Source organism: Scyliorhinus torazame, chromosome 9 (genome assembly GCF_047496885.1).
Source record: "Scyliorhinus torazame isolate Kashiwa2021f chromosome 9, sScyTor2.1, whole genome shotgun sequence".
Classification (NCBI taxonomy): domain Eukaryota; kingdom Metazoa; phylum Chordata; class Chondrichthyes; order Carcharhiniformes; family Scyliorhinidae; genus Scyliorhinus; species Scyliorhinus torazame.
This window is the reverse complement of record NC_092715.1, coordinates 16,285,907-16,313,817: the sequence shown is the minus strand read 5'-3', so window position 1 is coordinate 16,313,817 and position 27,911 is coordinate 16,285,907. Positions and strand designations below refer to the sequence as shown.

At 48.4% G+C, this 27,911-nt stretch overlaps 1 protein-coding gene across 1 annotated transcript in view; it reads right to left on the bottom strand.

Annotated features, from left to right (window-relative positions):
• Positions 1 to 1,568: 1,568 nt before the first annotated feature.
• Positions 1,569 to 27,911, bottom strand: part of LOC140429076 (polyadenylate-binding protein-interacting protein 1-like) — a 63,283-nt gene continuing 36,940 nt past the window's right edge. The window contains exons 4-11 of the mRNA XM_072515631.1: positions 20,574 to 20,686; positions 19,780 to 19,891; positions 18,316 to 18,441; positions 17,891 to 17,997; positions 16,984 to 17,101; positions 10,695 to 10,749; positions 7,144 to 7,219; positions 1,569 to 3,543 (exon numbers count right to left, since the gene is read on the bottom strand). Of these exons, the coding sequence (XP_072371732.1) occupies positions 3,453 to 3,543; positions 7,144 to 7,219; positions 10,695 to 10,749; positions 16,984 to 17,101; positions 17,891 to 17,997; positions 18,316 to 18,441; positions 19,780 to 19,891; positions 20,574 to 20,686 (798 nt within the window). The 3' untranslated portion in view covers positions 1,569 to 3,452. The remainder of the gene's footprint in view (positions 3,544 to 7,143; positions 7,220 to 10,694; positions 10,750 to 16,983; positions 17,102 to 17,890; positions 17,998 to 18,315; positions 18,442 to 19,779; positions 19,892 to 20,573; positions 20,687 to 27,911) is intronic.

Below are 27,911 nucleotides of genomic sequence, written 5' to 3'. Positions count from 1 at the left end.
CAACTAGAGCACCTCGAAAGGGCAGTGGAAGCAGATTCAAGTTTAATTTTCAAAAGGGAATTGGAGAAATACCCGAATGGGATAATTTTGCAGTGGGGGCATGGGACAAATTCCAAAGCTCTTTCATAGAGCCAGTCAGCATGATGCATGATAAACCGAATGGCCCCCTCCTTACTTCTTTTCATTCATGGGGATGTAGGGCATCGCTGGCAAAGCCAGTATTTATTGCCCACCACCAATTGTCCTCGAGAAGGTGGCGGCGAGCTGACATTTTTAGAATTGCTGCAGTCCACATATCCTATACCGTCCTGTGTCTCACCCCCAACCTCCTGCCCCATGGTTCCGCCTAATTTAGTTGGTCAACCAGAACTTGAGTATTACTGGGGGAAAAGGGGCTGGTTTAGCACAGGGGGCTAAATAGCTGGCTTGTAATGCCAAACCATGCCAGCAGCGCGGGTTTAATTCCCGTACCTGCCTCCCCGAACAGGCGCCGGAATGTGGCGACTGGGTGCTTTTCACTAACTGCATTGAAGCCTACTTGTGACAATAAGCGATTATTATAATTGTCACCAGTTAAATATTAGGACGGTCTTCTGTCCCCGTCACTCGGTAACTTCACCAGATTCTATTCCCTCCCCACTGGCCACCACCTCAGGTTGACACTAACTTCCCATAGCATCAGCATGCTATGTGATCCCGGGCTAAGCTTGTAATACCATGCCCTCTCCATTAACAAGACTGACTCCCTCTGCCACTTCATCCATCCCCGTGTCAGCCCATTTGCTGCTGAAACCTTCATCTTTGTTATCAAGACTCCACCTATTTAATAATAATAATCTTTATTGATGTCAAAAGTAGGCTTACATTAACACTGCAAAGAAGTTACTGTGAAAATCCCTTTGTCGCCACACTCCAGCACCTCTTCGGGTACACTGTGGGAGAATTCAGAATGTCCAATTCCTTTTTTTAAATACTTTCCCCCCCTCCCCCAATTAAGGGCCAATTTAGTGTGGCTCAATCCACCTACCCTGCACATCTTTTAGGTTCTAGGGATGAGACCCCCGCAGACATGGGGAGAATGTGCATCTCCTCATGGACAGTGACCCAGGGCCAGAATCGTACCTGGGACCTCGGCACCGAGATGCAGCTGTGCTAACCACTGTGCCACCCAAGAATGTCCAGTTTGCCTAACATCCAATGTTTTCCAGACTGGCTTCCCAATGTTAAACTTGGCTCATCTATGCAGTGCAATTGTGTGCTGTGATCAACATCACAGATGTACATTCCAAATTCATTTGAACCACATTTCTTTGCTGCTAACTGAACAATTGTTTTTCTATCTTCTCTCTTTTCTCCCTTGGAGAATGGTGTGGAGTGTTGGTAGGATTTCACAGGCTGATTAACAATCTGCTTCAAGTCGTGTGAACTCCTTGTGCCCAAGAAGTCCCCGAGTGGGAGTTGAACCTGAGCCTTCCGGCTCAGCGGCAGGAGAGCACTGGGGCTCACCTGACTCATTAAATAGGATATGTTTCAAAACATCTGTATAACATGAAAACACAATCCAAAGATTACAAACACATCAAAATTTATTTACCAGCAATAGGGGAAGGAAAAAAAAGACCACAAGGTTCTCTCATGCATTGTTATATACAATTTAGGAACAGTGTAAACATCTACAATTCAAGTAAATAAGACTGAAAAACGAAGGCACTGCTCAGATGCTGGGTCTGCTGCTTGGAGGCCACGCTCTTTTTTTTTTTGTAGCGGAGGGTGCAACCCTGCTTGGAACTGCTGCAGAGTTCAGGTGCGGTTTGGGCTCTGGGTTTTTGATATAACAGTGACTGACTACAAGCAGGGACTATGCTTTGGAGGCTGGCCTCCAGGTGTACTGAAACTACTGGTTTCCCCAGGCAGGACGTTACTGATGGACAGTGGAGGTCAGAGACTCCTTGCTGTGAGGAAGTGGGGATACGTTAAGACAGCAATCACGGGTATCTTGTATAGGGGTGTGCACATTAGTGCAGCAGTTCATTGTCACCGACTTTAAACCATCGTGAGAAAAGAAGCCTTGCCTCTTCGCCCTGAAGGAGCTGATTTGAGACAAATTGAAACATTTATTCTTTATTTACAACCAGGTTTTGCTCCAATCAAAACAGGAAGTACACACATACACAAGCCAGATACCACTATAAATAAATTCCTGAGAAACAGAGAGACATACAACTGAGGCAGAGGGGCAATTGAAAATTCCTGTGCCGCCAACCTGGATTTAAGAGCCGACCTACGAGTCCCAGAATGGCAAGGAACCCTCTCGCTGCACCTGATGCATCCCTTAGAACTCTGTTACTCAATACAATATGTACAACATGCCATATTCACACTTTTTCCCCCTCCCCAACAACTCGCACTATTGAAAATTGGAAGCACCACATTCCGATGAATTGACTAGTTAGGTATGGTAAGTTGACTAGTTAGGCAAGGACTTTGATGGTCTTTACTTACCTGCCGGCCATTTCTGCCTGATCGAGAACAGCTCACTTTGTAATGGGGAACAGTCATGTCACGTAAAGAACAGGTGTCTGGCAGTGCAAGGCGGTGGTAACTAATAAGCAAGCTTTGGAGCAGAGGGATTTTCAGATAATACAGAAAGGGGTAATTAAAACATTACGAATATCTTTAAGTATATCGCGCATTCATTTACTTACTAGTTCCCAATTTGTTAGAAATGTAGCATGGGTCATTAAAGTGCAACTTATTGTTGGCAAATTGCCAATCTGTATACATGTCCCTTGTCAACTGCTGTGTGTGTGTGAACGCAAACATATCTCCCTCCCCGCCGCCACCCTCTATCCCACATCATTGTGCTTGTTTTGTGCTGTAATTCTCATTTCCTCTCTTGTAACTACCACGTTGTGTACCCGCGTACATCTCCCCAAAGCAGCTTGTGTGTGGGGCATGCATCTCTCCCTCTCTCGGTTAATGTATATAACTCTTGGTCTGTGAGTCCCTTTTCTTCTTCAAAGTTACGTATTGGTTAGGCAAGTAGAAATCTTTTAGTGTGCTTCACGAAGCAATGCAGCCCATTACAAAGAATTGTTTTATTTTAGATTTGAACTTGCAACTTTTACATAAAAATAAAACTATAACAAACTATATTACAAAAGAGTCTCATTAAAAGTACAGCACGTATTAATCGGCAGATTCTGTTTGGGAATTTTTGCGGTGCATTCGCCATCAACAGTTTTAGGTGGACTCCAACAGAAATTTTCCTGCAATGCTTTCAATGGCACAAGAAAAATGAAAATGTTTCTTCAGTTTGTCGTTAAATTACTTGCACATCTTTTGAAATTCAAAAGTTTTTTTTGTTCTTTTTTTTCAAATAAACACTCAAAAACGCAAATTTTTTTTGTCTTTTTTTGATTTCTAACGAATCTCTTGCTTGCCTCTCTGCACTAATTCCTCTTTTTTTCTGTTTCGGCGCAGAACTTTTCAAACGCTTCCTCCATCTCTGGATCCATTTCGTTTTCCGAGTCATCCAGGTACCTGTTGAGAGAATGACGGGGACGTTACATAACTGGGCAAGATGCACCACCGCCTGCAAGTCTCCTCCAAGTCACTCATCGCCCTGATCTGGAACTATCACTGTCGCTGGGTCATACTCCTGGAGCCCCCTCCCTAACTACACTGTGGGTGTACCTACAGCAAATGGATGCAGCGATTCAAGAAGCTAGCTCAGCACCATCTTTGAGGGCACTTGGGGGCAGGCAGTGTAAAAACCGACTTTTCCAGCAACATCCACATCCCACAAATTAATAAATATTATGGTTTGCTTGGCATTGCTGGTTTAGGGCAGTAAATCCACGCCTAGAGGCAATTTGGCTGAGACCAACCAAACTTCTTTCACGCTGGACATTTGCAGCCACTGCTGGATTTGTTCCTTGTCCCTCCCTATCTCTGTAACCTTTTCCAGTCCTACAACCCTCGGAGATATCAGTACTCCTCCAATTGTGGCCTTGAGCAACCTCAATTTTAATTGCTTCACCACTGGTGGCTATCAGCCCTAGAACTCCGCGCCCCCCCCCCCCCCAAACAACCTCTCGACCCCTCTTTCCTTCTTCAAGAGGCTCCTGAAACCCCACCCCTTTGTGGTTGTTTGCCCCAACATCCCTTATATGGATTGGTTACATATTTTGTTTTATAATTCTCCTGTGAAGCAATCCGGCTCCTTTCACTTCCTCCACCATGCCCGAGCATTGATTCACTCTTCCTCTTCCACTCCCTTGGCCTTAAGCGCCCTCTATCACTCCAGTTGACATGGGGCAATGACAGTGATGCTGTGGGAATTGCAGGTTATCCATTCTCAGCGTCACATAGGTCTTACTAAATGTATTATAATTGTAATGAAAGTTAAAATATATCTTGCATGTACTAAAGCTCGCATTCAGCAGATGGTGGCCATGCAATCCACCTCGTCAGTGGTCATGCTAGTTCTACATCACCGCTACCTGTTCTAATCCCGTTTGCCATGCAACTTCCCCAAACCCTCCAAATTGTTTCTTTCACTAAGAATTCAGTAAGAATTTCCCAATTTGGGAATTCACAAAATGAATCATAGAACCACAATTTTTAACTTTTAAACAAAAGCATAATCCTGAACACGTGGGCAGCACGGTGGCGCAGTGGGTTAGCCCTGTTGCCTCATGACACCGAGGTCCCAGGTTCGATCCCGGCCCTGGGTCACTGTCCGTGTGGAGTTTGCACATTCTCCCCGTGTTTGCATGGGTTTCGCCCCCACAACCCAAAGATGTGCGGGGTAGGTGGACTGAACACGCTAAATTGCCCTTTAATTGGAAAAAATGAATTGAGTGCTCTAAACTTATTTTTTTAAAAGCATAATCCTGAACACAAGTGATTGTGACAGAAGTTTGGATCAAACGGCCTTCTAGCCCATTTGGTCTAATTTTTGCAGAGGATTGACCTCTCATCCAATTAAAGTACCCAGTCTTTCCTCAAGAAACCCTGGCCTTTGTCACTATTTCAGCACCTTTGTGCAAGGAAATACATTGGGAGTGTCTCCTGTCAACAGCCTGAAGAAATTAAAAATTGAAGAATGGGATACAATAAAGATGAAAGAAGTTTGAATAAAATGAAGTTTGAAAAATGGGATGAAAGAGGAATTGATAAGAGTCCAGCTGGCTGAATGGGTTGTAATGTGCAGATTCGCTCAGAAGCAAGGTCAATACACATGTACTTAGTGAAGTGGGGAAGAATAGAATTTTAGGTGTTAGAACTGCAAAAGAAGAGCAGCATGGTGGTGCAGCGGTTAGCACTGCTGTCTCGCGGCGCCGAGGTCCCCTGTTTGATCCCGTCCCTGGGTCACTATCCGCGTGGAGTTTGCACATTCTCCCCGTGCTTGTGTGGGTTTCGCCCCCACAACCCGAAGATGTGCAGGGTATGGATTGGCCACGCTAAATGGTGACAGAGGTCTCAGGTTTTGAAGGTGCTGTCAAGAGTTTTGGTGAATTCTTGATGTGCATCTTGTCTGTAGTACACACTGCTGTAATTGTGCGTGGTTGATGGAGGGAGTGAACCGTGAAGGTGATAGATGGGCGATCAAGCAGGCTTTGTCCTGGATGACGCTGTTGTTGGAACCGTACACATCCAGATAAGTCAAGAGTATTCCACCACACTCCTGAATTGTGCTTTGCAGATGTTGGACAGGCTTTGGTCGAGTCAGGAGGTGAGTTACTTGCCTCAGAATTCCCAGTCTCTGACCTGCGTTTAGAACCACAGTATTTATATGGCTAGTCCAGTTCAGTTTCTGGTCAATGGGAACCCCCAGGATAGAAACATCAAAAATAGGAGGTCATTCAGCCCTTTTGAGCTTGTTCGCTATTCATTATGATCATGGCTGAACATCCGACTCAATTGCCTAATCCCGCCTTCATGGAAAAATGATGGTGGGGTGATTCAACTCTGGTAATGTCAAGGCGAGATGGTTGGATATAGTCTTTGCCTAGCACTTGTGTGGCACAAATGTTACTTGCCACTTGTCAGCGCATGTTTGATTTTCCAAGGCTTGCTACATGTGGACATGGGCTGCTATGGTATCCGAGGAGTTGCAAATGGTGAACATTGTACAATCCTTTGCGAACATCCCCACTTTTGACCTTATGATGGAAGATTATTGATGAAGCAGCTGAAGATGGTTGGGCCTAAACACTACACTGAGGAACTTCTGCAGTGATGAGCTGAGATGACTGACCTCCAACCGCCACAGCCAGCTTTGTACCAGTAATGACTCCAGCAAAGGAGAGTTTTCTCCCAAATCCTACTGATCTCAATTTTGCAAGGGCTTCATGATATATTTGGTCAATGCTACCTTGATGTCAAGGGCAATCACTCTCAACTCAGCATTTCAGCTCTTCCGTCCATATTTATATCAAAGTTCTAATGAGGTCAGTGCAGCCCTGACAGACCCAACTGAGTGTCAGTGAACAGATTATTGCTGAATAAGTGCGGTTGATATTGCGGTCAACCACACTTGCCATCACTTTCCTAATGATTGAGAGTAGACTAATGGGGTGGTAATTGGCCAGATTAGATTGGTGCTGCTTTTTGCGGACAGGATATATCTGGGCAATTTTCTGCATTGCTGGGTCATCGCCGGTGTTGTAGCTGTACTGGAACAACTTGGCTCAGGCTACAGCTAGTCTGGAGCGGAAATCTTCAGACTATGGAAAGGGCCCATAGCGTTTGCAGTATCCAGTGCCTTCAGTCGTTTTTTGATATCATGTGGAGTGAATCGAATTGGTTGAAAACTGACATCCATGATGCTGAAGACCTCGGAGGTAGATCGCAGCCACTCCACATTTCTGACTTAAGATGGTTACAATATTTCACCTTGGTCTTTTGCACCGATCTCTCCCACCATTGAAGGAATTTGACATAATCGTTCAAAATCATCCAGCCCTTCGAGTCTGCTCCGGCCTCATTCATATCATGAGCTGATCTGTACCGCAACTGAATCTTCCCACTTTTTGCTCCATACTGCTTGATGTCCATGCCTCAGAAAAATCTAACAATATCAGTCTTGAAAGTTCAAAGAACAAAGATAGAGGGGAAAAAGTAAATCAAACTTACGCATCTCCATCTTCATCAGAATAACCTTGAAACAGCTCTTCTCGATCAATCATTTCCTGGTACTTTTCCAGGTAATCTGAAATCCAAATGGAAAACATAATTGGGAAACTGTTCCAAGGGAGCATGTTGCCCACATGGGAAGCTCAGAACCGTGTGCTCTCTACTTTGTGATTAATGGGTTTTTCAATAACTACAAAGAGGATATTTTAACAGGTTGCGTATTTGAAAAGTTGTCACCCTGAAGGTACAGCACATGAGTAATTTAAGACTTCACTTGTGCTAGTGTAGCGTGCTTGGAAGAGGCAGATGAATTTCAGACATACGATTCCCAAAACTCTCACGTACTGGAGGCTTTCCTCACTTCATGTCTGGGCCTGTTGTAGACTAATTAATTGAGATTGATTGCTGTGATCAGTCAATCATTTGACTACCAGGATGATCGGCCGAGGAATTTCTAGATTACGTGTACAACAGCTGCAAACTTAATACATTTTATACTTTATACGGTTGTGGCACCCATACTTTCAAATTCACCAAACAAAACTCCACTATTTACCATCACTAAATTAAACAGTCAAATGTGATGCTTGGAACGATCAAACGTTCACATGGATACACATTTCATTCAAATTTTATTAATTAGAATTTATTGACAGAATCAAAGAACAAAATTTCCCTCTCATATTCGAGAGTGGAGCATGTTTTACCACTCCGAAAGCATCAAGTTTGGAAAGTTCAAGAGCAGTTTCACCAAACATTTAGAATTCAGTGATCAAACTTTGCAGGAAATAGGTAAGATAAGCTTCTTTGCGGCCTTTCACTTACAAGTTAATGCGACGCAAAGGACAAATGAAGGTTCGAATAAGATACTTGTTTAGGAGAGATGAAGAAGCTTCTTACGCTGCTAGTAATTGGAATGATAATCGGTTAGTGTCTGTGAGGTGTTATAGAAGTAGGGTTAGAAGGTTTACACAGCCCTTGCAACATTTTTGCCTCTCTTCAGAAAGGTTATGAAACAATGCTTAACTTGCAACTCTTCGTGACTGCCAGCGTCTACTACCTCTCACACATGCCGTTGAATTTAGAGAGAAGGTTAAGTAGGGCAAGAGGTGCAGCAGCCTGGATGAAGGTTTCATAGAATCTTGACAATGCAGAATGTAGCCATTTGGCGCATCGAGTCTGCACTGCCTCTCTGAAAGAGCATTCTACCTACTCCCACTTCCCTGCCCCCATAACCTTGCGCATTTTCTCTCTTCAGACAGCAATCCAACTTCCCTTTGAATAACGCAATCAATCTGCCTCCACCATCCTCTCAGGAAGTTTGGTCCAGACACAACCACCCTGAGTGAAAACAATTTCCCTCATCACTTTTGCTCCTTTTGAATCGGTGCTCTCTAATTCTTGATGCTGTGATTCTGTTATTACTGGATCCAGAGGCACATGAACGGAAAATAGGAATAGGCCTTTTGGCCCTTCGAGTCTGCTCCTCCATTCAATATCATGGCTGATCCTCAATCTTAGCATCATACTCCTGCTCTATCCCCATACCGCCTGACACCTTTAGAGTCTAGAAATATAGCTCCTTCTGAAATATATTCTGTGACTTGGCCTCCACAGCCTTCTGTGGTAGAGAATTCCACAGATTCACTAGTGGATCGCTTTGTCATAAATGGCCTATCCCATATCCCGAGACTGTGCCACCAGGTGTGCTCTCACCAAGACCCTGAATAACTGCAGTAAGGCATCCTTGCTACTGCACAAAAGTCCTCTTCCAATGAAGGCCAACATACCATTTGCCTTCCCAGCTGCTTGCTGTACCTGCATGCTTGCTTTTAGTGACAGGCCTGGATCAATGACCCAGAGACACGAGTTCAAAATCTACCATGACAGCTGTGGAATTTAAGTTCAATCTAGAATATGACAAAAAGCTAGTGCCCATAATTAAACTATCAGATTGTTGTAATAGGCCATCTAGTTCATTAATACCCTTCAGGAAAGGAAACGGCCCTCACCTAGTCTGGCCTGTCGGCAGCTCTAGACCCATAACATTGTATTCAATTGAAATGCCGTATTCAGTTGTATTTAAAATGGCAGCTCATCATTACCATCGCAAGGGCAATTAGGAATGAGCAATAAATGTTGACCGGGTCAGCAACTCCCACGTCCTGTGAATGAGTAGCAAAGAAGTAAAGAACGCTTTACTGATTTAGGAGAATTTCACTTGAAGAGGATGGTTCGTGCTTCCCTTCACTTGCACAGGGACTGGCCCTCAATCTGCTGGGTATCATAGCTGAGCTTCATCACTCAATGTCCACACAAGTGCACTTGCACCACGCACCACCACCAGACAATGAGGAGGATCAAGAACCTTGGACAATTGCTAATTCCCCCCTTTGCTCAGCTGTAATGCCATACTGCCAACACAGCCGGGGTTGGTCAACAGCATCAACCAAGGTCCATTCCTGACCCGTTCTTCAGCCAGAAAGTGCCGGTGCGGATATATCCTGAAATAGGCACTTGAGGCCTACGAAATGCAAGGAGCAGAATGGAAGAGGTGGGTTAAAGATCAGGATTTTCCCATCAAATCACCGGGAACACGGGCTGGCTGTTCAACCCATCAAAGCCTGCTGACCAAAGTACTTTTGATACAGATGAGGAAATTAAAGAGATGGAGGAGCCAGTTAGTTCAGTTGGTTAGATGGCTAGAGTGTGGAACAGATTAGTTTGGTTCCTATTCCGAATGAGGTAGTCAGCTCAGGCCTGTCTCCTCATTACCTATAGCAAAAATCATGCCGTTTTGCTGCGGTTTAGCAAATAACCGCCAAGGGTCTGACTTTAGGCAGAGTTCTCAAGATGATGATGATAAAGACAAACACTTCTTAACTGGTGGGAGACTCCAGTTTAAGAAGACACAACCACAACATCACAGACAGGCCAGCTGTGTTAGGAAATGATCCTTCACATAAAGGGTAGTAGTGGTGTGGAACTCTCTCCTGCAAAAAGCAGTAGATGCCAGATCAATTAATAACTTGAACTCTGAGATCCACAGATTTTTGTCAGACAAGTCCAGATAGGTACATGCAGTTAAGATTAAGGTCAGCCGTCATCTGACTGACCAAGAGTGTTAATGGCCTCTTGTTCCTATGTGATTTCCTATTTCCTTGCCTTTTCCCAAATGTCTTGGACATCCTTGCTTTCCTGTAAACTATCAATTCCCTTCTAAATGGCTCAATAGTTGCATATGTCTTCACAATCCTTTATGGAATGTTTTTCCAGATTGGCTCTTAACTGGCAGCATTATCTCAGATTCCCCTACAAGGGGAAAGATCCCATCTTACTCTATCCATCAATTTGTTCCATCGATTTAAACCGTTATTCCGTGCAAATCAGAGTCCTGTAGGACCCAGTAAAATACCCAGCTGGATTGTCTGGTCTGTCCCAGGAAAAAGGGAAATCCCTTCTCAAGCCCCATTCCATTGTGCCATTTAAAGAGGAGGGAAGGGATCAGGATGTGAAAAATAACAGACTCATTCTGACCCTAAAGGACTAACCTGGGTCTGCTGGAGTGAGAGGGATACCCTCTGCTGAATAAAATACAGGCTCATTCTGAAAATTAAAACATAGCAAAATGTTACACATAACTACACACGATTCACACAAATTCAACATCAGCTAAATCGGGTTAATTTAGTGGTATCATTTTCATTGGAGTTTTTGCTCTGGTTCTCGCGATCAACCTACAGATTGGGGGCAAATGCTTTACAGCGATTCTGTTTGGTTATTAATACATGACACCACCCACATGTATTTAAGCAACTCCTTAATCAGTAAAATGTAGCTTAATAATAATCTTTATTGTCACAAGTAGGCTAGGGCAGCACAGTGGTGCAGTGGCTAGCATTGCTGCCTCACGGCGCTGAGGTCCCAGGTTCGATTCCGGTTCCGGGTCACTGTCCGTGTGGAATGTGCACATTCTCCCCGTGTTTGGATGGGTTTCGTCCCCACAACCCAAAGATGTGCAGGCTAGGTGGATTGGCCACACTAAATTGTCCCTTAATTGGAAAAAATGAATTGGGTACTCTAAATTTAAAAAAGAAATTGTCACAAGTAGGCTTACATTAACACTGCCACTTAAACTCTGCATACAATGGGGCACGTCTAGGTGGCTACACTGTTAAGTTGACACATTTATATTACAGGGGTGTAGCCAACAGGAGTTACACTCAATAGTAACCACCCCACTGAGCTTGAAACATTAGGGGGAGCGGGGGGGGGTGGGGGCGAGAAAGTGGATTATTGATACTGCCCTGATACACAACACCAAGAGACACAGTGAGAGGAAACGTGCATCCATTCTGTCAGTGAAACGGTGAAGTATTTATATATTGAGCAACACCGCCTTGCTGGGTTTACAAAGTTAGTGCTGCAATTTTGAAATTTACAGGCTAGGAAATCTTCCCTTCCTCAATTAGCCACCATTTATGACCAAAGTATTTTGGTGCACCAACTTGTCATCACAATTCTTGGTGCACCCCATGTTGGTGATCTATTGCACTGTGTTATTACATATTGTTATGTCCCTGCAAGTTAATGTCCGAAGACACCCGCAAACGTTGAGCAGATACATCAAGCCCAGTGAAGACGTCCATCATGATTCAAGATGCATTTTCCAAAGGAAATGAAATCTCTGAACAAAACCTATAATAATAATAATCTTTATTGTCACAAGCAGACTTACATTAACACTGCAATGAAGTTACTGTGACAATCCCCTAGTCGCCACATTCCGGCGCCTGTTCGGGGACACAGAGGGAGAATTCAGAATGTCCAATTCATCTAACAGCACGTCTTTCGGGACTGTGGGAGGAAACCGGAGCACCCGGAGGAAACCCACGCAGACACGGGGAGAACGTGCAGACTCCGCACAGACAGTGACCCAAGCCGGGAATCGAACCTGGAACCCTGGCGCTGTGAAGCCACAGTGCTAACCACTGTGCTGCCCATAACATAACATGGAACGTGGTGACTTTTAAGGGCAGGGAACAATGCTTTACAACGCCGGAGGAGGCGGGGCTAATCTTGGGAATTTTTCTGCTTTTCGGACTTTTTAATGATGGTGAGTGGGGTTCTGGCAGAGGCGTTGATTGTTTTAGTTTATGTTCATGCGCCCAACTGGGACAACACACTTTGTTAAGAAGCTGTTAGCATCCATCCCGGAGTTGGATTCACACCAGCTGATAATGGGGGATGATTTTAATTGTGTATTGGGCACCAAGGCAGATAGGTCTAGCCCAAGTCAATGGTTAGGTCAGGGATGACAAAGATCTGGGGGTATTTATGGACCAGTTGGTGGGGGTATCCGTGGAGGATTAGGCATCCAGGAGGGAGTACTCCTTCTTCTCCCATGTACATCGGGTATACTTTCTTTGTGGTGGGGAAAGCGGTGCTGTCGGGCGTCGCGGGGGCGGAATACACAGGAATAGTAATGTTGCACCATGTGCGGCATTATGTGGATGTGAGGTTCGAAACAGGACGGATGCAGAGGCCAGGGTGGAGATTTGATGCAGCGCCCCTGGCTGATAAAACGTTCTGCGAGAAAGTGGTATTGACGTTAAAGAATTATGTGAGCTTAATCAGAAACGAGATGTCGCCTCCACATTCTGGGGGGCATTGAAGGTGGTGGTTGGTGGTTCGGGGGGGGGGGGGGGGGGGGTTATTTCTTACAAGGCCGACAGGGATGAGGAGAGCAGAGGTTCGTGGAGGTTATTGTAGAGGTGGATCGCAGGAACTCGGGGGCCCCGATGAGGGAACTGTTGGCAGAAAGGAAGAAACTGCAGGGTAGTTTAACCTATTGACAATAGGGAAGGAAGTCGTTCAAGGGGGGTTCAGTACATGTATGGGGAGAAAACTAGTCGGCTGCCAATCCATCAGTTGAGGCGACAGGCGGATGCATGGGCGTTTGTGCAGGTGAGGGAGGCAGGAAGGTGACGACGCTGGAAAATTCAATGAAGTATTTGAGGCCTTCCATCGGGGGACTGTACAAATCGAAGCCCCGGGTGGAGGATATGGGGCATTTTCTAGATGGGTTGGGTGTTTCCCAAGGTGGAGAATAGGAAGAGTCAGGGATTTGAGGTGCCGTTGGGGTTGCAGGAGATAATGGAGTGTGTGGGGTTGATCTAATCGGGGAAGGCACCAGAGCCAAATGGCTTTCCGGTAAATTTAATAAACACTTTTTGTCAGCGTTGGCGCCCCATCTCCTGGATACGTAGAATGAATGGTGAGGGGGGTGTTGCCGGCCACGCTTGTGCAGGTTTCTATTTCTTTCATCCCAAAGGACGATAAAGACCCGACAAGAGTGTGGAGCTTACAGGCCCATCTCCCTACTGAATACGGATGTGAAGGTATTGGCTAAGGTGCTGGCGAGGTAGTTGGAAGGGTGCGTACTGGAGGTGGTCTCGGAGGACCAGACGGGGTTTGTTAAGGGGTAGCTGTTGTCGAGCAACATCAGGAGGCTGTGGAATGTGGTAATGATCTCGTTACAGGGCAGAGTGCCGGTGGTTATCATATAAATGGATGTGGAGATGGCCTCTGACCGAGCAGGATGGCTGTACCTGTTCGGGAGGGAGTTCAATATTGGCTTGGAGCGATGTTTGTTTCATGGGTGTGGTTGCTGTGTGGAGCCCCCATGGAGAGAGTGAGGTTGGACCAATGTTTGTTTCATGGGTGTGGTTGCTGTATGCAGTCCCCACGGAGAGTGAGAGGTTGGACCAATGTTTGTTTCATGGGTGTGGTTGCTGGATGCAGCCCCCACGGAGAGTGTGAGGACGGATGTGATGAATTCGGGATATTTTAGGTCATATAGGGGAACAAGGCAGGGATGTCCACTGTCCCCGTTATTGTTCGCGTTGGCTATTGAGCCCTTGACGATGGCGCTAGACAGTGGAAGGGTAACGTGAGGAGAGGTAGGGAGCAGAGGGTGTGATTGTATACGGATGATTTATTACATACGCTTCAAATCCGTTGGAGTACACGGGGAAAATAATGGACCTTCTGGGAAATCTGGTGCAGTTTCTGGGTATAAACTATACGTGGTGAAAAGTGAGGTATTTCTGGTGAATGTCCAGGGGAGGAGAATGTGAATCTGGGAACCCCAAGATTCAAGGTGGCCAGCATAAGGTTTCTGTATCTGGGTATTCGGGTGGCCCATGACTGGACCACAATGCATAAATGGAAGCTGGCCAGTCTGGTAGAGGGGTCACAGGGCATTTGAGGAGGTGGGATGCCTGCTGCTGTCTCTGGCTGAGGGGAGGGGGTTGGCACTCCCAAACCGGTTGGATTATTATTGGGCAGCAAACGTGGAGAAGGTGAGATGATGGTGTGGGGAGAGGGTTCAGAATGGGTGCAGGTGGAGGAGGCGTCATGTGTAGGGATGAGTTTGAGGGCTCTGGCGATGGTCCCGCTCCCGTTTTCTCTGGGTAGGCACACTAGCAGTCCCGTCATTGTTTCGTCGCTCAAAATTTGGAATCAGTTGAGGCGGCACTTTGATATAGGACGCATGTCGATCTTGGCCCCCATATGTGGGAAGCACAGGTTTATACCAGGAGGGATGGAGGCGATGTACAGGAGTTGGTACAGGGAAGGGATAGAGCAGATTAGGGACCTGCTCGTAGATTCGCGGGGCTAGAGGAACTGCAGGAGGAGTTTGAGTTGCCAAGGGGGAGTGAATTTAGACATTTACAGGATCGGGATTTTACATGCAAGGAGCTGCCCTCGTTCCCCAAGCTGCCAAAGCACATGCTGTTTGATATGTTAACTCTGGATGAACTGGGGGAGTGACGGATTGGGGATATTTACGAGTGGTTTGTGGAGACGGAGAATGCACCAGTGGAAGGGATAAAGCAGAAATGGTGATTGAGCTTGGGTGGGGGGGGGGGGGGGGGGGGGGGGGTCATGGAGTGAAATAATGCACCGGATCAACTCAACCTCACCCTGTGCGAGACTATGCGAGAGGGGGGTGGAATGTCGTTGTGCCCTTTGGTGGCCATTTCTGGGGTTTTGGATTTGTCGGAGCTGCTGAGGGGAGGGGGGTTGATGTCGTGGCCTTCGCCTCTCTTGACTGCCCGGGGGACTCGCCATGGTTGGGGGATTTGTATAAATCTTTACAGTTGGAGAAGATCATGTTCGCTCTCAGGGGGTTGGAGGAGGGGTTTTATGTACAGCGGAGGCCTCTTCTTTCCTTAGACCCCAAGTCTCTGGAGTGGGGCTTTAACCTACAGTCATCTGATCGAGAGGTGAAAGTGCTGCCCACTGAGCTGTGGCCAGCCCCTGCTTAGGTAAGGTAGACAAAGAAAATCTCTTCCCGTTAGCTGATGGTACTAGGACTGGGGGGACATAGATTGAAGGTTTGGGCAACAGATGCAGGGGAACGGTGAGGAAGTTTTTTTACGCAGTGCACATTTATGACCTGGAACCCAGGGGCTGTAATAAAAGCAGAAACAGTGATTTCAAAAGGAAATTGGATGGGAACTTGAAGGAAGTAAACTTGCAAGGCAACGGGACCAGGGCAGGGAGTGGAATTGAGTGAACTGCTCCCCGCGGAGCCAGCTTGGACTCAATAGGCCAAATGGCCTCCTCTTGTGCCGTAAATGACTTTCATGTCCTGGGGGGCAATATCCCCTTCGCCTCGCAGTTTTCAACCCCGAGAACAGGAGGCAATAGTTACAGAGAAAATAAAAGCAGGAGGAGGCCGCCAGTCGGTCTTTCGAGCCTGCTCCGCCATTCATTATGATCATCAAGTTCCAATACCCTAATCCCGCTTTTCCCCCCATATCCCTTGAGCCCCAAGAACTATTTCATAGAATTTATCATAGAATTTACAGTGCAGGAGGAGGCCATTTGGCCCATCGAGTCTGCACCGGCTCTTGGAAAGAGCACCCTACCCATGTTCAACACCGACACCCTATCCCCATAACCCAGTAGCCCCACCCAACACCAAGGGCAATTTTGGACACCAAGGGCAATTTATCATGGCCAATCCACCTAACCTGCACATCTTTGGATTCCTTTTATATTCTTTTATATTCCTTCTTGAAATTACAGCGTTTTGGCCATTACTTTCTGTGTTAGCGAATTCCAGAGATTCATCACTCTCTGGGTGAAGAAATTTCTCCTCACCTCAATCCTAAAAGGTTTTATCCTCAAACTGTGACCCCTAGTTCTGGACTCCCCCACCATTGGGAACATTCCCGTACCAGCCTCCCCGAGCAGGCGCCGAATGTGGCGACTAGGGGCTTCTCACAGTAACTTCATTTGAAGCCTACTTGTGACAATAAGCGATTTTCATTTTCATTCTGAATCTACCCTGTCTAATCCTGTTAGGAATTTTGTACGTTTCTATGGAGATCCCCTCTCACTCTTCTGTCGACGCTTTAGTGTACCATGGCTCCTCAGGAAGCACTCTTGACTCAGAGTTGGCAAGTCGAGGGTTCAATTCCACTTCAGAAACAGCACTGGGGGAGTGCTGCACTCTCAGAGGTGTTGTCTGTCAGATAAGATGCTGAACTGAGGTCCCATCTGCCCCCTCAGGCTGTAACGGTCCCACGCATTATTCTAAAGAGCAGAAGAAATCTCCCGCCATCTTGTTCAATATTAACTGTTTCCCTGAAATATTATCCAGAGCTTTGAGAGAGCTTGCTGTGCACAAATTGGGTGAAAAATTTCCTAAATTACAACAATGACTAAACTTCAAAAGCATGTTACTGGCTGCAGAGCACTGCCCGAGGTTGTGAAACTGATCTATAAATGTGTGTGTGCGGCATGCAAGAATCTATCTAATCTTACCATATAATAGTTGGGATCATTTTCAGGTGTAGCTTCATTATATGTTGCTGCTGTGTGAACGCGACCCCAGTTACTGGACCGTAGCTCGACCAGCTTCAGCAACATCTGCTTTACATCCCTGAGAATAAGGAAGATCAGAAAGAAATGAGCGTACAACGAGCTGCACTGGTTCCCGGAGACAGAAGTCCTCTTAGATATCCTAAGAAGCAGCTGCATTTGATTCCATTTAAAATGTAGAATTTTACACAAGTGCAAACACACGCTCATTTGCAAAACCAGAGATTAATAACACGTCTCCGTGATTCGTGAGTTTCATTTACTTTGAATATTTCAAATGTAGCTTTTCCCACTCTCCGAGGTTTGGGGGTAAAATCTTCCACAGGGTGTGAGCAAGTTCCCATCGATACCCCATTTCTCTGTTTGTTCTTACTAGTGTGTTGTGTCTTGTTCCATTGGGAAGTAGCAAAAAGGAGTTCCATAACCACAGATTTGAGCCAGGGAAGTGGGACGGAAATGTTCGGAAATGGGAGGAGAAGGGGATTAAGACACTAAAAGATTTGTTTCTTGGGGTCGGTTTGCAGGATTGAAGGAGCTGGGAGCAAAGTATGGGCTGGAGCAGGGGGAAATGTTTTGATACATACAGGTTCGAGATTTTGCCAGGAAGGAGATACAGAGCGTCCCCGTGGAGCCGGCTTCCACATTGCTGGAGGGGGTGCTGACGACGGGGGGGGGGACTGGAGAAGGGGGTAGTGTCGGTGGTTTACGGGAGCATTCACCAAGCTAATGCGGCCCCAACAATTTCAACTGCAGTATCATGTTCATTTTTTGATATGCAAGGACATGGTCCAGCATTGGTAAAATGACGCTCTCGATTACGGACCTGCTTTACCACCCCACAAATACTCACCTGCTACAGTTCGAATCTAGGACAACATTCTCAATTCGCTGAATTATTTCATCCATGTCTGACTTCCCTTGCCCCTTCCAGGCATCTTCTAACACTGATCCTGTCAGCTACGAAGAAAGAAGGATGAGTTACAGAGAACAAGCATGTGCACACATAGGGAGAGCAAGAGTGATACCTACGGCATAAAACATTGAGTGCATCGGTCATACTGCTTATTCACACACATATGCACACAATACTGAACACAGGCATAACATCCTTCATTCTCCATACATATCACACAGGAGAATTGTGCAAATGAGGCAAGCAAGAAGGAAGACAGTAAATGCATACAAGAAAATAGGCAACTTAAAATCATGGCAAGAAGGAAGACAGTAAATGCATACAAGAAAATAGGCAACTTAAAATCATGACCGAGTCCACACCTTCAGTAATTTTACAGCACAGATGAGGTTATCGTCCATGGGTTGAGAAAGCAGGGAATTCAGTAATTCACAAAGTCCTGTCTGCAAAATGTCAGCTCGTGTCGGTGCTCCATTTGGGCCCTTGACCTGTCAACCCACAACAAAAAGAAAATTAGACCTTCAAAAATCCCTTTAAGCAATAAATTAATTGGTTCGGCCACAAGCAAGTATGCTTCCAATCCAGAAGCAAGATACTGCGAATGCTGGAGATCTGAAATAAATACTGAAAGAAACTCAGCAGGTCTGGCAAGATCTGTGGAGGGACAAAGAGTCAACGTTTCACATCCAATATGACTCCAAAGTCATACGGTTCAGAAGAAGTTATATTGGACTCAGGACATCAGCTGTTGCTCTTTCCACACACATTGCCAGGCCTGCTGTGTTTCTCCAGCACTTTGTTTTTATTTCATGCTCCTAATATAGCTTCAGTGCGACTCAACCAAAATTAATGCAGCCTCATCTTCAGATGGTTAAAAAACAAAGTAAACAGTTAAGATCTCAGCACTTGTCAGCTTAGCTCAGTGAGTAGCACTTGTGTCAGGGGGCAAAAGGTTGTAGGTTCAAGGCCCACACTGGGGACGTGTGCGCTGCAATGTCTTTCAGATCATAAATTCAAAGAATTGGGGGGGGGGATCAATTTTGAAGGAGCTATCCAATTGGTCTCACTCGCCCCATGCCTTCCCCAGAGCCCTGCCAATTTTGTCCTTTGTATCCAATTCCCTTCTGAATTGTTAAGATCGAATCAGAGACATTAAGCCTTGTCTAGCCATTCAGGTTGGCTACGCTATTTGAAGAGCAGAAGAATTCCCCCAGCCAACATTCAACCCTCAGCCAACATTCAACCCTCAGCCAACATTCAACCCTCAGCCAACATTCAACCCTCAGCCAACGCCACCAAGAAAACTGGCATTTTGCTATAAAAATTGGCTTGCCGTGTTTTCCTACAATTCATCGTTGACTGTATTTCAAACGTGATTCGCTGGCTGTGAAAAGCTTTGAAACACCTCGGAGGAGAAAAGGGTCTTTTCTTCACAACCCCACTGACCATGAGCCAGTGATCGTGTTTCTTTCTCATTCACTTGACTGGGTCTGTCCTTCCTAGGTTATGCTGATGGACACATCTAAAAGTCAGACTGAAGCTCGGAGGGCCGGAAAAGATCACAATGGTTCATACCTCCAAAAGAAAAAAATCCATATAAATTCCTAAAGTTTACAAGAAAATCGGTTGGGCTGGATTTGCTGACACAACCCAGATTATTAAGTGGCTTCTGACTTCTGCCACAAGTTAGACCGGAAGTGAATGGGAGCACTGATCTTTTTCCTGTGAATTACTTCCCAGCCAGCTTTACACAAGTACTGAACAAATGAGGATGGGGGGGGGGGGGCAGTTTAAAACGCTTGAGCACGCTGTTCCCGACCGCTCACCTCCAGGTTGAGGTATAGCTCGCCCAGGAACAGCACAAATGAGTGGAACTTCTTCCTGGTTTTCTCATCGCCTTTCACAGCCTCGTCTCTCTTTGCATATTCCGTCTGACACCTAAGGATAAAAGGACAGAGCAGTAGCATTCAAAGATGCAAGTGTAGCTGCCTGCTTTCTGGAGCCAGAGTATCAAATCCACAGGTGCCAGCTGCAGTTCGGTGGCAGCACTCTCTCTCGCTTCTGAATCAGAAGGCTGTGGGATTGGGTTCGAGCCCCACTCCAGAGATTTGAGCACATAATTTAGACTGCCACTCGAGTGCACGGCTGAGGGAGTGCTGCACTGCTGGAGGCGCCAGCTCTCAGATTAGTCACTAAACGGAGGCTGCCTGCTCTTGTAGGTGGACATAAAATATTTTATGACTTTTCGAAAAAGTGCAGGGGAGTTTCCCCTCAGTACTCTGACCTATATTTAACCCTGGATCAACACATTTTCAAAAAGCTGGTCGTCACACTGCTGTCGGTGGGGGCTTGCTGTGTACAAATTGGCTGCCACATATCCTATGTTACAACAGTGACAACGTTACTTAAAGTACTTCATCAACTACAAAGTACTTTGAGATGTCCTGAGGTGTTGTAGAAACGTAGATCTTTCTTCTAGCTGTACACTAACATGCTGTCACGCACCACCTTTCTCATAGCTCCCTGTTGTTGCAGGGGAAATTAACACATTCTGAAGCAGAATATCAGACAACATAGATGATAAATTAACTTTGCGGCAAAGGCATAAAGCAGCACCTACCTTTGTAACAACAGTTGCCGGAAGTTGCTGTTTCTGGGGTTGATAGTTAGATTCTGGGACAGGTAGTTACACAATCGAGCCCCCGTGTATGTGAAGTTGGGCACCGTGGTCGCCTAAAGGATGGAAAACAAAGCGGACTGAACCAAATTCTTGACAGAGAGGTGGCCTCAGATTACGATCAATACAGCTACATTTAATAGAAAACCTGGAGATACTCAGCTGGACAGACAGCATCTGTGGAGAGAGAAACTACAGCTAATGTTTCAGGTCTGTGACTTTTCATCGGGACTGGGAAAAGGTAAGAGATGTCAGGATTTAAACAAATACAGAGGTAGGGAAAGGTGGGGGAGAAGAAAAAGGGGATGTTTATGAAGGTCATATGGTGGGGAAGGTCAAAGTGGACCTGCAGAGATGGGATAGTCTCCCATTGTGGCTGGCTGGCAGAGTCCAGTGGGTTAAAATGAATGCCTTGCCAAGATTCCTATTTCTATTCCAGTGCCTCCGGGTGTTTCTGCTCGTCATTGTTTTGCGAGGTGGAGCGGCTTATTACTGGGTTTATTTGGGCAAGCAAGGTCCAGAGGGTTTCGGGAGGGAAGGGGCTGCTTCAGATGGAGACAGGCAGGGGACCTAGCATTGCCAAATTTATGTTATTGGGCGGCTAACGCGGAAATGGTGCTGGGGTGGTGCGGGGATCCAGGGACATTTTGGGTCAAGATGGAATTGGAATCAGTTAGGAAGACAAGCCTGGGGGCATTGGTAACAGCCACTTCCGGTCGCCCCAGCGAAGTACTCAACAAATTCAGCTAAAAATCTGCCTGATGGCTGGCTCCCATTTGTGCCAATTACCTATTCGAGCCAGCAGTTGGATGCCATATTTGGTGCTTGGGGGGGGCGGTTGGAGAAGGTGGGGGAATTATTTTTGGAGGGATGGTTTGCCAGCTTGGAGGAGTTAAAGGAGAAGTATGGGCTTGCGGACATGGACAGGTTTACGTACCTCCAGGTACGAAGCTGGATTAAGAAGTTCTTGCCAGCTTTCCCAGTGGTACAGCCATCTACATTGTTGGAGCGGATTCTATCCTGCTTAGGGTCGATGCAGGGGAGTGCATCTGGTATGTACCAGTGAATAGCAGGGGAGGAGTTGAATTTGGTGGAAGGGGTGAAGGCAAAATTGGTGTAGGAGTTGGGGCCGATACTGGAAGTAGAGGTGTGGAATGAGGCACTGAAGAAGTTGAATGCGACATTGTCTTGCGCAAGACTGAGCCTCATTCGGCTTCCGGTTGTGGCGATGCAGAGCTAAGACGCACATTCAACGGCTCCCGCTAAAACTGACTTTTGGGCTCTCCAGAGGAGCCCCAACTGAAATTTTTTGACGACTTCCAACGTGGGAAGGTGATAGCAAGGTCCACCCCCCCCATAGTATATGGATTGGACAGGAGCGGAGTGGTCAAAAAAGCATTTTTGGAGCAGCGAAAAGTGCGAGGGAGAAAAAACAAGATGGCGGCAGGCGGAGATCAAGCGGCATGGGTGCAGGAGCAGCAGGAGTTTCTCAAGCGCTGCTTTGAGGAGCTGAAGAAAGAGGTGCTGGTGCCAATGCTGACGGCGATCGAGGGGTTAGTGGAGACTCGGAAGGCCCAAGGGGCGGCGATCCGAGAGGTGCATGGAAAAACCACGGAGAACGAGGATGAGATCTTGGGCCTGGCGGTGAATATGGAGACACACGAGGTGCTGCACAAGAGGTGGGCGGAAAGATTCGAGGACTTGGGAGAACAGGTCGAGGAGGAAGAATCTTCGGATTCTGGGTCTCCCTGAAGGAGTAGAGGGGGCCGATGCCGGGGCATATGTGAGCACGATGCTCAACTCGCTGATGGGTGCGGGGGCCTTTCCGAGTCCCCTGGAGTTAGAAGGGGCTCATCGGGTCCTGGCGAGGAGCCGCCAAGGGCGGTAGTGGTGAGGTTTCACCGTTTCGTGGATAGAGAATGTGTCTAGAGATGGGCCAAAAAAAGAGCGAAGCAGCAGGTGGTAGAATACGGAGATCCGAATCAATCAGGACTGGAGTGCAGAGGTGGCAAAGAAGAGAGCTGGTTTTAATCGGGCCAAAGTGGTGCTCCATCGGAAGGGGGTGAGGTTCGGAATGCTTCAGCCAGCGCGATTGTAGATCACGTTTCAGGATCGACACCACAACTTCAAAACGCCTGAGGAGGCTTGGACCTTTATACAAACTGAAAAGTTGGACTCAAACTGAGGGTTTGTGGTTGTGGGGGGGGGATGTCGGTTGTATACAGGGTTTTAACATTGCGTAGGGAATGTTCCACGAGTTGGGAGATGGATGGGGATGGGGGAAGAGATCTGATGGGGAGACTGTGAGAGAATGTGGGCGCCGGTGCTGGAGGGAGGGGAGGCCCGGGGACGGGGGAATTGAGATAAGGCCACAACAGGAGCGGCGCCAGAGGGGGCGGGGCCGGCTCAGGAAAGCGGGGGCTTTTTTCCCGCGCTAGGGAAGGATGATTGGGGGGGGGGGGGGAGCGCACACGGATTGCTTGGGGGGGGGGGGGGGGGGGAGGAGATTCCCACACCGGGGGGGGTCAATGGGACGGCAGGGGATGCTGGGGTCAGCTGACTTACGGGAGTGTTATGGGGGGTGCAAAAGAGCTAGATACAGATCTAGCGGGGGGCGGGGGAGGGGGAAATAGGGTTGCTGCTGCATTGGCCAATGGGGAACTGGAAACAGAAGAGGTGGTCGGGGCGGGGGTCCCCAGTCTGGGGGACTGGAGAGTGCGGGAGGCGCGGGACTGGCCTAGAAAAGGAGATGGCTAGTCGGCGGCGGGGGGGGGGGGGGGGGAGCCTCCCAATCCGGCTGATAACTTGGAATGTGAGGAGCCTGAATGGGCCGGTTAAAAGGGCCCGAGTGTTCGCGCACCTAAAGGGACTGAAGGCAGACGTGGTCATGCTTCAGGAGACACATTTGAAGGTGGCAGACCAGGTCAGGTTAAGAAAGGGATGGGTAGGACAGGTATTCCATTCGGGGCTGGATGCGAAGAACAGAGGGGTGGCAATACTGGTGGGGAAGCGGGTGTCGTTTGAGGCCAAGAATATTGTAGTGGACAATGGAGGTCGATACGTGATGGTGAGCGGTAGGTTGCAGGGGCCGTGGGTGGTATTGGTAAACATATATGCCCCGAACTGGGATGATGCTGGATTTATGAAGCGCATGTTGGGGCGGATTCCGGATTTGGAGGCAGGAAGCTTGATAATGGGGGGGGGGGGGATTTCAACACTGTGTTGGACCCAGCATTAGATCGCTTCAGATCTAGGACGGGGAAGAGGCCGGCTGCGGCCAAGGTGCTTAGGGGGTTTATGGACCAGATGGGGAGAGTAGACCCGTGGAGATTTGCTAGGCCCCTGGCCAGGGAATTTTCTTTTTTCTCTCACGTACACAGGGCCTACTCCCGGATAGATTTTTTTTGTTTTGAGTAGGGCGCTGATCCCGAAAGTGGAGGGAACGGAGTACTCGGCCACAGCCATCTCAGACCACGCCCCGCACTGGGTGGAGCTGAGGTTGGGAGAGGAGTGGGACCAACGCCCGCTGTGGCGTCTGGATGTGGGATGACTGGCGGATGAGGTGGTGTGCGGGAGGGTACGGGGGTGCATTGAAAGGTATTTGGAGGCCAACGACAACGGGGAGGTGCAGGTGGGGGTAGTATGGGAGGCGCTTAAGGCGGTGGTCAGGGGAGAGTTAATCTCCATCAGGGCTCACAGGGAGAAGGGAGAGGGCAGGGAAAGGGAGAGGTTAGTGGGGGAGATCCTAAGGGTAGACAGGAGATATGCAGAGGCCCCCCGAGGAGGGACAATTTAGGGAGCGGCGAAGTCTCCAGACGGAGTTCGACCTGTTGACCACAGGGAAGGCAGAGGCACAGTGGAGGAAAGCACAGGGGGCGAAGTAAGAGTATGGGGAGAATGCGAGCCGGATTCTGGCACATCAGTTCCGTAAGAGGATGGCAGCGAGGGAGATAGGTGGAGTTAAGGAGAGCAGGGCAACTACGGTGCGGAGTGCGGTGAAAGTAAATGAGGCATTTAAGGACTTCTATGAGGAGCTGTACAGATCTCTGCCCCCAGCGGGGGAAGAGGGGATGCGACGATTTCTCGATCAACTGAGGTTCCCGAGGGTGGAGGAGCAGGAGGTGGCTGGTTTGGGGGCGCCAATTGGGTTGGAGGAGCTGGTTAAAGGACTGGGGAGCATGCAGACGGGGAAGCCCCGGGCCCAGATGGGTTCCCGGTTGAGGTTTGCAGGAAGTATGCGGACCTGTTAGCCCCGTTGCTAGTGAGGACTTTCAATGAGGCAAGGGAGGGGGGGGACCCTGCCCCCGACAGTGTCCGGAGCGCTGATCTCTTTGATCCTGAAGCGGGACAAGGACCCACTGCAATGTGGGTCATATGGACCGATCTCACTCCTCAATGTGGTTGCTAAGTTGCTGGCAAAAGTGCTGGCTACGAGAATTGAGGACTGTGTCCCGGGGGTGATTCATGAGAACCAGACGGGATTTGTAAAGGGCAGGCAGCTAAACACCAATGTGTGGAGGCTCCTCATTGTGATTATGATGCCCTCGGTGGAGGGAGAGGCGGAGATAGTGGCAGCTATGGACGCGGAGAAGGCCTTTGACCGGGTGGAGTGGGAGTATCTCTGGGAAGTGTTGCGGAGGTTTGGGTTTGGGGAGGGGTTTATCAGTTGGGTCAGGCTGCTATATAGAGTCCCGGTGGCGAGTGTGGCTACGAATCGGCGGAGGTCGGAGTATTTTCGGCTGTATCGAGGGACGAGGCAGGGGTGCCCCCTGTCCCCCCTGTTGTTTGCATTAGCAATTGAGCCTTTGGCCATGGCATTAAGGGAGTCCAGGAAATGGAGGGGTGGTGGTCCGAGGGGGAGAGGAGCATCGGGTGTCGTTGTATGCGGATGACCTGTTGCTGTACGTGGCAGATCCAGTGGAGGAGATGGTGGAGGTCATGCGGATCCTAAGGGAGTTTGGAGACTTCTCGGGCTATAAGCTCAATGTAGGGAAAGGTGAGTTCTTTGTGGTGCATCCAGGGGATCAGGGAAGAGGGATAGACGACCTACCGTTGAGGGCGGCGGAAAGGAGCTTTCGGTACTTGGGATCCAGGTAGCTAGGAGCTGGGGGGCCCTGCACAAACTTAATTTGACGCGGCTGGTGGAGCAGATGGAGGAGGACTTCAAAAGATGGGATGTGTTGCCACTCTCGCTAGCGGGCAGGGTACAGTCGATTAAAATGATGGTCCTCCCGAGGTTTCTTTTTGTGTTCCAGTGCCTTCCTATTATGATTACCAAGGCCTTTTTTAAGTGGGTAGGTAGGAGCATCATGGGTTGTGTGTGGGCAAACAAGACCCCGAGGGTAAGGAGGGGGTTTCTGGAGCGTAGTAGGGACAGGGAGGGCTGGCGTTGCCGAATCTGGGTGACTATTATTGGGCAGCCAACGTGGCCATGATCCGTAAGTGGGCAATAGAGGGAGAGGGGGCGGCATGGAAGAGGTTGGAGGTGGCGTCCTGCAAAGAAACAAGCCTGAGGGCGCTGGTGACAGCACCGCTGCCGCTCTCGCCGACAAGGTACACCACGAGTCCGGTGGTGGCGGCAACGCTAAAGATCTGGGGGCAGTGGAGACGACATAGGGGTGAGATGGGAGCCTCGGTGTGGTCCCCGATCCGGGAGAACCATCGGTTCGTCCCAGGAAGGATGGACGGGGGGTTTCGGAGCTGGCATCAGGCAGGGATCAGAAGGATGGGCGACCTGTTTATAGACGGGACGTTTGCAAGCCATGGGGCGCTGGAGGAGAAGTTTGGGTTACCCCCGGGAAATGCGTTCAGGTATATGCAAGTGAGGGCGTTTGTGAGGTGGCAGGTGAGGGGATTCCTGTTGCTCCCGGCACAGGGGATTCAGGACATGGTGATTTCGGGTGCATGGGTTGGAGAAGGCAAGGTTTCGGCGATATATCAGGAGATGAAAGAAGAGGAGGCGGCTTCGGTAGAGGAGCTGAAGGGCAAGTGGGAGGAAGAGTTGGAGGAGGAGATTGAAGAGGGTATGTGGGCTGAAGACCTGAGTAGGGTTAATGCCTCTTCCTCATGTGCCAGGCTCAGCCTGATACAGTTTAAGGTCATTCACAGAGCGCATATGACAGGGTCGAGGCTGAGTAGGTTCTTTGGGATGGAGGGCAGATGCGGGAGGTGTTCGGGAAGCCCGACGAATCATGCCCACATGTTCTGGTCGTGCCCGGCACTTGATGGGTTCTGGGGGGGGTTTCGCGAAGACTATGTCCAAGGTGGTGAAAGTCCAGGTCAAGCCAAGTTGGGGGCTCGCATTATTTGGGGTGGCGGACGAGCCGGGAGTGCAGGAGGCGAAAGAGGCAGGTATTCTGGCCTTTGCGTCCCTGGTAGCCCGGCGGAGGATCTTGCTCATGTGGAAAGACGTGAAGCCCACCAGTGTGGAAGCCTGGATAAATGACATGGCAGGGTTCATTAAGCTGGAGAGGATAAAGTTTGCCTTGAGAGGGTCTGCGCAGGGGTTCTTCAGGCGGTGGCAACCGTTCCTAGACTATCTCGCGGAGCGTTAGAATGAGGTCAGTCAGCAGCAGCAGCAACCCAGGGAGGGGAGGGGGAGAGGGGGGGGGGGGGGGGGGGGGTAGATGGGCGGGGGGGGGGGGGGGGGGGGGGGTTTCCCATGGGGTACTTGTAAAAAGCATATGGGAGGGTTATTATGTGCGGGAGAAACCCATTATATAGGTTCTGTAGTATGTTTCATTGATATGTTTATGTTTTGTTCTGTTCTCTTTTCTGTTACGGGGGGGGGGGGGTTTAATTGGTTGAAAATTTGTTGGAAAAACTTTGAATAAACATATATTTTTTAAAAAGACTGAGCCTCATTCAGTTGGTATTCAGGTGGTATTTCGAGCATGCCTCACTAAGGCGAGGATGAACTGTTTTTTGAAGGGATGGAGGACAGGTGCGAGCACTGCTCGAGGGGGCCTGTGCACCACACACACATGTCCTGGTCGTGTCCCTAGCTGGTGGGATTCTGGAGGTCCTTTTTTAACACTATGTCGCCGATCCTGAGTGTGAGGTTGGAACCCTGCCCACTGGCAGGTGATTTTGGGGGTTTCCAATATGGTGGAACTGTGGACCAGTGCAGGGGCAGATGCCCTGGCCCTCACTTTGTGGTGGCACGGAAGTGGATCCTGTTGGGCTGAAGGTTGGTGACACCGCCAAGTGCTTTGGCGTGGATAGGGGGCTTGGAGCTTTTCACCTCGAGAAGGTCAAATACTCCATGAGGTGGTCATTAAG